At 40.1% G+C, this 11743-nt stretch overlaps 1 protein-coding gene across 1 annotated transcript; it reads left to right on the plus strand.

The window, feature by feature from the left end:
* Window positions 1-3211: 3211 nt before the first annotated feature.
* On the plus strand, window positions 3212-4119 carry LOC113353375 (germin-like protein subfamily T member 2). The gene has a single exon (XM_026596999.1). The coding sequence runs from the start codon at window positions 3293-3295 to the stop codon at window positions 3968-3970; it is 678 nt and encodes a 225-aa protein (XP_026452784.1). The 5' UTR covers window positions 3212-3292; the 3' UTR covers window positions 3971-4119.
* Window positions 4120-11743: the final 7624 nt, after the last annotated feature.

Consider the following 11743-nt stretch of genomic DNA (forward strand, 5'->3'; position numbering starts at 1 on the left):
TGCTTTGAATGTGCGATAAAATAAAATATCAATTGCACTACCTATATCTACCAATGTTATATTAATCGCCCATTCCTCATATTTTTTATTTTCCCTACAATGTTATTTTCGTTCAGCCGTTAATGTAATCACCAATGGATCTATATGCTACAGATTTTCTTCTGAAATTTCGTCTGCTGCAAACGTTATCTCCATTTTTTCCCATCCTTTTAGCGGAGATTCTTTCTCCACCGTCTCCACTTTCTTTCCTTCGTGATCTCGTTTATGAATTCTTCATGTTATTCTCCTTTGAAAGTCCATATCGGAGATCAGTTCTTTGGTTATGGAATTACATTGTATATATCTTCCTCTACCTTGTATTTTCATAATCCGTGAATTCCCCATAGATCTTATTATTTTTCTTTCTTTCTAAATCTAACAGTTTGGATATCAATTTCAAAATAAAATCACCACCAGGATTTATCACTCCGAGCTGTTTCTAGCGCCAAATGTAGTTGCAGGATACAACCACAAAAATATGAAGATCCTTTGGTAATCAATCGATCTCAAAGTAAATCATTTCTTTATTTATCAAAATCATAAGAATGAATTACAAGATAATAGAGATTCTAAGTTTTCTCTCCCTCTCTACAATCTTTCTCTCTCTTAATTTCTTGACCAAGGATCTTAAAAAGAACTCCCCCTCTCAAAAGGCCAATCTACCCTTTATATAGGGTATTACATATATAGTGGATGACAACTCATATATCCCCTTATTTCGAAATGACCGTGCGCTATTATCGCACACTTATAACTGCCTACATCGCAGATCTTCCATTCTTCGCACAGATCCTCACATTTTACTCGTGATTATGTTGACTTCATCTAATACGTCATCTTGACTTAATTGTGCGCGATCATATTCACTCTCGTTATATCTTCTTTTCTTCGCATAACTTGTATGTGCGATATTTATTCCTATATTATTGTGCCATTGTGTTTGGATTTTGTATTGGTTTCTATAATAGCCGATCACCTTCATCCTCGTGGATCGGTGGGGTTTGAAAAACTTTTTTTACAACAACATCTCTAGACCCAACTTCAGGATATGATTCTCCGGCAGATCGCCTTGTCTATTTTGTTTAATTAGAAATTTATTAACTTGGTTTGAATGTTTTTCGAAACGACAATTAAACGAATAGCTTAGAGTAAAATGAACAAGAGTCTAATTATTTATTTGGTTTCGATTATTTTTTTCTCGTTCAAGTGAATATAAAAATTGAGAACATAAATAAAATATTATTTTAATACAGAAAGGGCATAAATGTAAATTTAAAAGATAGCATAGAATAGCCATTCTAAGGGTCACACCGGTAAATGCACCTTTCCATTTTTCTACGCAACTGTGACCTGGCGGCACGATGGTTCAGTGATATCTAATCGCCCACTAATGCTTCAGCCTTATAAGTTTGCACTTATGCAAACAACAACACTTCATTGAGTTATACAACAAAAGACTTACTTAGATTTTCTCTTTACCTTCGAATGTATCCGATACCACAAACAAGGGTGGTGTCCATGATTATGCTTCATGGAAACTGGGAGCACTTTCGAATCAACACAACAAACAGACAAAATTTTTCAGCCAACAAATTCCTTTTCATTAGCTTAGGGGAAGATTACACAAAATCCTTTCCAACCTATGGACTTACAAGTTTATTCTCTAATTAAGCTTAAAACTCATACTTCACTACAATGTGGTTCCTTTTTTACTACTACTTAACGAGGGAGGATCAACGGACAACCTTATATGGACACTATCCATACAAGATTGAACAAATTTTTCTTTAGAGTTCAAATGACAATAAATTTGAACCTAATATTTTGATAATATGTTATTCTTATTAAGTTCTAAATTCCTATCAAAAAATGAGAACAATCCAAGACGTATAACGTCACCATCTACGACTTTGAAAATCAACCATTAAAAATTAACGGTCGAAATTAAAATCGATAGACGGTGAGGCTCGGTATATCAAATTTGAACTTCATTTTTATTTGGACTCTAAAAAAAATTGGTTCAACCTTATATTGATAATGTTCATTTAAGATTATCCAAAAATCCTCCCTCTTACTTATTGGATTATATGGACAGTGTTCATATTCTTGGACAACCTTATATGGCTTGTCTGCAGCCTTTTCTTCGCCTGCAGTCATGTATTGGGTCTATATCTTACTCCCTCCGTTCTTTTTTAATAGGCCAGTTTTGTTTTTAGCGAAATTTAAGGAAATTAAGAGAACTAATCATTGAAAGTGGTCCTCATGACACTTGTCAATAAAAGAAGTGAAGTGAAATGGTACTTGTTAGCAAAAGAAGTAAAGTGAAGTGGTCCACATGACACTTGTCATCAAAAGAAGTTAAGAGAAAAGTGGTCCCAAAAAATTAAAATAACATTTGACTTTCCCAATTAGGAAACTGACCTATTTTTTGAAACTTTTATTTATAGAAACTGGCCTATTAAAAAAGAACGGAGGGAGTATTTACTTATGCATGAGTTTTCTTTTCTAACTATAACTTTCACTTTCGAAAAAAAAATATTAGATTGTCCAAGAATCCTCCATCTTACTTAATGGATTAGGATTTGATTAATTTGACAAAATATAACTAGTTGACGAAGTTTGGCACTTACGATCAAGAGAAATGAAAAAAAAATGTTTGGAACTTACCACCTTATTGTTGGTTGTTAGAATTTCAATTTAATTAAGTTTGAACATTTGCCTTAATGATAGAGTAGGAAGTTTGAAGTTGGAGCTATATCCCATAACCTTTGACTGAGAAATGTTTGACCGATATAAATAATGGCATAACCTCCTACTAATTTAATCAAAGGTTGAACTCAACAATCTAAATAATGCCTTATCGGAATTTTTCCCCGGGACCGAATCCTCGGTTCGTCACAATTTCCGTTTTGTCAATGAAAATCACTAAAAACTAAATCAAATCGAATATCTCCTCGGCTTTAATGTTAAATATCCGATTAAAATTATGCTGGTCTGAAAAAATAGTCAGTTTGACACCGTTTCCAGTGTATTTTCCGTGTCATTGCATTTGGTAATCAATTGCATTTTCGCAAGCAACAATATTTTTTATTACAAAAGAAATTTATTAAGTTGGCAAGCAAAATCTTTTGCTTAGTAAGAGGTTTACCTAAACAGTATAAATAATGGCATAAGCAACATAATATTCATAGCAAACTCAAAACATTTAGCAAAACCTGTTAATTAATACACCGAATCTCAAAGAAAGAAAGCAATGGCAACTAAGTTCAGTATTAAAACTACAACATCATTCTTCCTAGTTCTAGTTCTCTGTTTCACCGTCTTAACTTTGTCATGCTTTGCTGACCCCGACGAACTACAAGACTTCTGTGTTGCTGACTTGAACTCCAGCACCATTGTTATGAATGGGTTCCCTTGCAAACCAATGTCCCAAGTTACAACAGAAGATTTCTTCTATAGTGGCTTGGTGAACGAAGCGAGCACAGAGAATCCCTTCGGGCTTGGAGTGAGGCCAGGTGATGTTACCAGCTTTCCTGGGTTAAACACCCTTGGTCTTTCGATAAACATACTCGATCTGGCACCTGGTGGTATTGTTCCACTTCACACACACCCTCGCGCAACTGAAGCTAATTTAGTCATTAAAGGGAAAGTCTTTTTTGGGTTTTTAACCACTAATAACGTTTTGCACTCAAAGGTTATAACAGCCGGAGAGGTGTCTATTATTCCTAAAGGACTTGTGCACTTTGTACAGAACGTTGGAAAGAGTAAGGCTGTGGTGGTAGCTATGTTCAATAGTCAATCGCCTGGAGCTGCAGGACTTCCATTCAACCTCTTTGGTTCAACACCAGCAATTCCTAGTGATCTTTTGGCTAAGAACTTCTTAGTTGATGAGAAAGTCATCGCCAACATAAAGTCTAAGTTTGGTAACTAAACAAAATAGCTTAACGTGGTTGTGCATTATGAACACAGTATTTGTATCCGATTGTTTGTAATAAGGGACTCATGGTCGCCCTTTATTTTATGTATTTTCTAAATTTCCTGAATAATCATAAATAAAATGATATGTAATTCTTATATGAATTCTTAAAACATACTCCCTCCGTCTAAGGGAAAAAAACACAAAATTGGTTAAAAAGACCAAAATCAACAATTTCTGGGTGAAAAAGACATCTAGATTTTGATATTGTTTAAATGGACAAAAATGTAAAAATAGCCAGGATATAAACAGTTTCATGCTGCCTATTTTCAAATACTTGTTCTTATTTTTAATTTACACAGGATGCATCCAGTTTCATCCTTGCTATTTTTTAAGTATAAGCCATGATGAATCCAGTTTCATCATTTCATATTTTTTTTGTGTCCATTTCACCCATATTAATCTTCACTTGTATATTAGAACCGTGTTTTAAAAATATTTGGACAAATGACCCATTTTCAAAAAAAAAATAATATTAGCTTTAAATTTGCTGACTTGAACTCCACCACAATTGTTGAAACAACATTTACACCAGCTCTACTGGCCAACTCCACGATAAAAAGAACTTATCAACTTTGTATAGATGTTCTTGGTTGAAATTATGCTTGGACGCAACAAGTCGACGAACAATTTGGAGTAAGATGAAACAGAATCTTAAATATTTATATAATTTTAACTTATTTCAGTTTGAGTGAATATAAAAAAATCAGAACAGAAATAAAATTTACATAACTTCTTTGCCTCAAGAGGGTTTGTTAATCCTTTCTCTACCATAAGAGGGTTTCTTAATCTCGGTATGTCTTTGATGCCATTGATCATAAGAACCAAGCGCCCAAAGCCAAATTTGCATTTCCTTGAATTCCGCCCAGGGAAGATTTTCTTTCCACCACCACCAAGACCATGGTCTTCTACACTTCTTAGCATTCCCAGGATTTGGCTCATTACCTTTTCTTGCTCTTCCCCGCGTGTGCAAAAATGCCTTGTAAAAAGATGGTCCTGCATGTATACGATGCATAAAACATCTTTAGAAAGAACAAGCAAATTGAAAATAATTTAGGGGACTGCTGTTCTCTATAACATAAAAAATTGATACTGTGATTTCCGATAAACAATTTGACATAGGAACTACGATTAACCCATCTCAGAGTCATCGTCTCCACCTAACCACAATACTAATCTCCAGTCTCAGATGCATGATCAGTACTCAGCTGACCATGCTACCTCTCGTGCTAAAATTTGTAAATTTGTTTGTAGATACTAAATATCGCACGTCAATTATGTGCGCGAAGTAATAGTTCGGTAAACAAGTGAGGGGTATCGCGTACACTATACTTAAGATGACGTATTAGATGACGTCAGAGGAATCATGAGAAAAGTGTGATGGTCGTGCGAAGTTAGAGAGTACATACGAGAAGAGTCAAGGTAAGCGTGCGATAATGACGCACGCCAGATCCGAAAATAATGGCTTTATCAGCTGTCATCCACTATGTAAAATCCCTATATAAGGGACCGAGCGACCATGCAAAGGGAGAGATCTTTTTGAGAGTTTAGACTTTGAATTTAAGAGAGAGAAAGATTGTTTGTTCTCCAAGTTAGAATCCATCTCAAATCTTGTAACCATATTGAAGATTCTATGAATGAAAGTATGAATTTTAAGATGATTACTTGAATTGTTATTAAGATTTCATAAGGGTGTCGTTGTAGGATTTCCTGCAACTACATTTTGGCGCTAGAAACAGGGATGAAGTGATATACTGTGGTTGTGGAAGTTTCGAAGTTTAAACCTAAAAGTTCAGGAGGATAGTCTCAGAAATTTCATCTTCATTGCTCAAGTTTTTAGTTCTTTACAAAGAAGTTCTTCTTTTAATTGAAACAAGAAAACAAATATGGTAAGACAAAATTTTGTAGCAGGACAGCCGGTAACGATTAGAAAGAGTAGGAGAATCGCTGGAAGAAGAAGGAGTGAAATTGCAGAGTCATCTAGGATGGGAGAAAGAAATAATCAAGAACAACAAATATGTCATCCAACTCAACAAGAACCTGTCCAAAATAACACTATTGACTACGATAGAGTGAGTGTTCATACTTCACAAACAGATTCAACAGAAAAGGGTGAACAAAGGACTGGAGTAGGAGGATTCATAGCAGGAGATGATGAAGATATGACAATCGAAGAACTTCGACAGAGATTGGCTGCGGAAAGAAGGCGAGAGGAAGAAGAACATACAAATTTGATGCGTCAGAATAATGAGTTAAGAGAATAGAATATAAGATTACAGAGGCAGAGATCGAGAAGTACGAAACGCTCAAGGTCAAGATCAAGTACATCAAGACGTAGTCAATCTAGTCGAAGAGAGGTCAGACAACGACCACCTTTAGACAACATTCAAGAAAATGACGATCCACGTGACCGACGCGATGAATATCGCATAGATCAACCGCCAATAGATGATCGATATGTACAACAAGGTGAAGGTCAACACATTCAAGAAGATAACAGAGATAACATATATGAACAACGAGGCGAACGATTTCAAGGTGAACAACATGATCTAGAAGAAGGAAGGATAATACTGCAGGGTAGACAAACATTAAGGGACCAACGCGAACGCGAAGCCGAGGTTGCAAGGTATATGGCATTACAGAACCACGCACAAGATGAGCGAGAAAGGCACAGGCGAAGAAGACAAGAAATTGAAGAACGATAATTGCAAGACGTTGTGCGCGAAAACAACCATGACAACCGGTTAAGATGACGTGAGGTCAATCGCACACTTCCAAATCAGACCGTGGATGATAAGGACGAACAAAGAAGAACTAGGTTGCAAGAAAGACAGATGTTAAGAGATCGACGCGATCATATAAAAGAATATGAAAGAGAAAGGTAGAGACGCTGAAGAGATGCTGAAGAAGAATGGGAGATGCATGAGGCTATGCGTCAATATAGGCATGACAACGGAATAACACAAGCAAGATTGAAAAGGCCAATGCAACAAGACCTGGTGGTGAATGAACAAATTTTGAGAGAGTTGGCGGAAATAAGAGAAATGATGACAACAAGAAGAGAAGGATGCAGACGACAATTAGATGAGGCAATTGAAGAAGCAGGGAAAACACCATTCGCAAGGCATATACAGATGGCGGGAATACCACCAAAATGCAATTACCAGTATTCAGTAACATCCTTGATGGATCAACCTATGCGATACAACATTGTTTGTGGATGAAAACAGTTTCTGCTGATTTCGGTAATTTCGAGCGTGTGGGTGAGAAACGAGTCTAAACCCTAAACAATGTACTACAAGGGATTATTTTGATTCGAGAGATCAATCTGTACAAATCCGGTCTAAACCAAGAAATGGCCGTTCCAGACTTGCTTCGGTCACAAAGTGGAGGATAAGGGTTGGTCTAGGGAGGGAAGCAAAGAGAGTGTTGAGACCAGAATAGTTGATTCGGGAAGAATAGTTGTTTGACGACTTGTATCAGAAAGTAGAAAGCTAACAGATGGGAAAGCTAACAAGTGATTTCTCAATGTTGTATTCTCCTCACCAAAAACTCCCCTTTGGTGGAAATAGGTGAGACCTATTTATACAAGTTGCAACGAAACGTACCCTGGTCTCATAAGAAGCGGAAACGGTTGAGTAAATGGAAGAAAGCGGTGACGGGTAACGCCTGGAATTGATGTTTCCATAATCAGTAGAACATTTCACCATTACTTCTTGTATTTACTAACCGCCTCACTCTTATGACACTTTCTTGTAACGGGCGTAGTGTACGCCGCACGCTGTAAACCGCCATACCAATACTCTAATGAGCATCCCCAGTTTGTGACCTTTTTTGATGTCTCGAGTGTTTTCGTGGAAAACGTGTAGCATGTTGTTATTGTTTGACAAGTTAAGATTGATAGGCTTGCCGGTTCAGTGGTGACTTTCGACGGCCGAGATTTCACATCTCGAGAGGAATGTTAGCCGTTGATTATGGTTACCTTCCGTTGGTAGCCAGTGGCGTGGCCACGGTGCTGGCATGGCTTGCACATACTCTTGGTGTGGCTAATTAGGGTTTGGTGTCGTGACCAAAGAATTGACATAGCTAAGTATGTGTTGTGTCCAAAGAGTTGGAGGCGTAGCCAAACTTTGGTGGCAAGTTTGTACGGCTAAGATTTGCATCTCATGAGGAAGGATAGCCTTTGATTGTTGCAACCTTCTGCTTTGCAACCAGCGGCATGGAGGCATGCCCGACATGGCTTTGGCATGGCCAAATTAGGGCTTTGGCACCGTGGCCAAGAGTTGGCACCGTAGTCAAGAGATTTCCACAAGTCGTTTGGTGGCAAGTTTGTACGGCTAAGATCTGCATCTCAGGAGGAAGTATAGCCGTTGATTGTTGCAACCTTTCGTTTGGAAGCCAGCGGCATGGAGGCATGGACGACATGGATTTGGCGTGACCAAATTAGGGTTTTTGCACCGTGGCCAAGATTTGGCACCGTAGCTAAGAGATTGCCACAAGTCGTTTGGTGGAAAGTTTGTACGGCTGAGATCTTTATCTCGGGAGGAAGGACAACCGTTGATTGTTGCAACCTTCTGTTTCGCAGCCAGCGGCATGGAGGCATGGCCGGCATGGCTTTGGCGTGGCCAAATTGGGGCTTTGGCACTGTGTCCAAGAGTTGGCACCGTAGCCAAGAGATTGCCACAAGTCGTTTGGTGGCAATTTTGTACGGCTGAGATCTGCATCTAAGAAGGAAGGACAACCGTTGATTGTTGCAACTTTCAGTTTGGCAGCCATCGGCATGGAGGCATGGTCTTCATGGCTTTGGCGTGGCCAAATTAGGCGCGACCAATCTAGGATATTTTTAGGCGCGACCAAAATTAGGGTTTTGGCATAGTTCAGGTGCGGCCAAAATTAGGGCTTGGCATTGGGCCAAAAGTCGCCATGCGATTGGTAGCGAACTTGGACGGCTGAGATTTGCATCTCGGAGGGAAGGGTGGTCGTTGATTGTTGCAACCCTTCATATTTGCAGCCAACGACATGGAGGCATGGCCGACATGGCTTTGATGCGGAGATGTGGATGGCATGGTATGACATTGGCACGGTGGTGCGGCTGGCATGGTTGGCATGCCTTTGGCGCGGAGATGTGGTTTCAATGGCAGGGCATTGGCACGGTGGTGCGGTTGGCATGGTTGGCATGTCTTTGGCGCGGAGATGTGTCTGGCACGGCTTGCCATTGGCACGTTGGTGCGGCTGGCATGGTTGGCATGCCTTTGGTGCGGATATGTGGCTGGCGTGGCATGCCATCGACACGGTGGTCCGGCTGGCATGGTTGGCATGCCTTTAGCGCGGAGATGTGGCTGGCATGGCATGACATTGGCACGTTTGGCTAGCATGCGTGAATGGCACGTGTAGAGATGACGCCAGTCAGTACCGAGGGCTCTGCCGTGGAGCATGGAATATAAAAAAAAAGGTACCCTGGTAATTTTACGCAGACATGTTGAATGGTTCAATAAATGTGCTAGTGGAGACATTATTACTCATGTGTGACGTCACTGCTTGACTAAGCTTTTACGATCTTAACCCTAAGCTAAAACCACCATCAACATTAAGTCCCCTTCTTAGCTCGGAACATGGGCTTTGTTGCAAGGTAAGCATAAGATGGTGACAGAAATGGAAAAAATAGAAACGACAAATCATGAAGAGATGGTCAGGAAGATACGTCTAACCTTTTTCGGGAAATAAGTATAATTCGTGATTCTTGTGTTGGTGGCGTTGCGTAGATTTTGCTTGTGGTGCTGCTAGCTAGGCCGCAGAGTGGTTGTCGTTGCTGGATTGTCTTGGCAAGCCGTTGGCATGGTGTGGCTTAAAAACGGAGCCGCTGGCGCTGGTCGTCTTCGAATGGGAGCCGCAGGTATTGTGCGGCTTGGAATGGAGCTGCAGGCATTGTATTGGCTCGGAATGGAGCCGTCAGCGTAGTATTGGCTTGGAACAGGGCTGTTAGTGTAAACTCGGCGTGGGCGCTGGCTTGGGCTTGGCATGGCGTGAGCGTTGGCATGATCTTGGCATGGCGTGAGCGTTGGCGTGGGTTTTTCATGGCGTGGGCGTTGACGTGGGCTTGGCATGGCGTGAGCGTTGGCCGGTCTTGGTGTGGCGTGGGTGCTTGCACGACATGGTGTGGGCGTGGGTGCTGGCACGACATGGTGTGGGCGTTGGCACGGCATGGTGTGGGTGCTGGCATGGCGTGGCGTTGGCTTGGCACGGCGCTGGCTTGGCGTGGGGCGGATTGTTGGCACCGTGGAGCTTGTTCTTGCGGGCCCAATTGCCTTTTTCCATACATAGCTCAAATAGGAAATCCTTTCCTTATTCAAATTCCAAAAGTGTCACGCCTATAAAAAGGGTTTTCTCTGCTTTTATCTTGTATCTTTGTTCTCTCGTCCTTGTGCTAGCTGTAGAGTGGTAGTAATAAAGCGGGCAAGCATATTCCAGGTATGTATTCCAGAGTTTCTCTTTCAATCCTTTTTTTTGTACTGGTGCAAACCCTAGCTATAGGCGTATCCTCCATGGACTTGTAGAAAATTTTCAAGCGTGATCACCGCAGTAATGTTAGCCATCTCAATTATTATGCAAAATAGGCACGCACGGGCAGGTGACTGCCACCAATTCTTTTCCCACGAAAACCTAGTTTTTAGGGTTTCCTCCTTTTCCTTGGGGTGACCGTGTGCATAATTTCCGCGGTGGGGGCGCGCTTTCTTAGCCGGGTGCATACTTTCCGCTGCAAGGTACGACTTCGACAAGGGGCGTGCTTTTCGTGGCAATGTAGGGTTTGCCAGTCCCCCATTTCTTCGGTTAGGAGCGCTATGATTTGCAATTTAAAACAGATTGGTTCGCGTCCAAAATGGATTCTCCGTTGTTGATAAAGTAGTTTTCATGCACTTGTAGTAACTTCTCTTTGTACCCCTTTCATTGTTGTACACTACAAAAAACTTGAGAAAAGGCCACTAAAATCCGGCAACTGCCTCAAAAAATTAGTTTCCAAAGGCTTTGGAAACTAGTCAAAAGCAACCAATAGTTCCTATACACTTCGGCAACAAGTTGATCCCAACTATTGTTTTTATTAGTTTATGAATTCTTTAGCAACAAAATTATACCAACAACATGAGATACGCTAGTAGCCTAATGCTTTCGAAACTAGACAAAGGCAACTACTAGTTCCTGTATACTTCGGCAACATGTTAATGGCAACTCCAGTTTTCGTTAGTTTCCAAAACAAATTAGCAATAAATGTAGGCCAACTACATAAAATACTCTTGTAGTCTAACGCTTTCGGAACTAAGTACAGGCAACTGCTAGAACAAAGGCAACTACTAGTTCCTGTATACTTCGGCAACATGTTAATGGCAACTCCAGTTTTCGTTAGTTTCCAAAACAAATTAGCAATAAATGTAGGCCAACTACATAAAATACTCTTGTAGTCTAACGCTTTCGGAACTAAGTACAGGCAACTGCTAGAACTGCTAGCTCCTAAATACTCCGGCAACAGTTTAATCCAACTACTGTTTCCATTATTAGTTTCTAAACAGAAAAGCAAGTAGATTATGTGGTGACTTGAACTCCGGCATTGCGGGTGGAAGTCTGACATCAAACATTCTCGACTGGGAACATGAAAACTCATTCAAATCAATGTTTTGATTCACTATGATCAAATTAAAAAAAAAAGAAAAAAAATTAATATGAGTCGACTAA

This window comes from Papaver somniferum, chromosome 2, assembly GCF_003573695.1.
Source record: "Papaver somniferum cultivar HN1 chromosome 2, ASM357369v1, whole genome shotgun sequence".
Classification (NCBI taxonomy): Eukaryota; Viridiplantae; Streptophyta; class Magnoliopsida; order Ranunculales; family Papaveraceae; genus Papaver; species Papaver somniferum.

What these genes read in the sequence shown, in the direction of transcription:
- LOC113353375 (XM_026596999.1), top strand. Translation starts at nt 3,293, where the DNA reads ATGGCAACTAAGTTCAGTATTAAAACTACAACATCATTCTTCCTAGTT.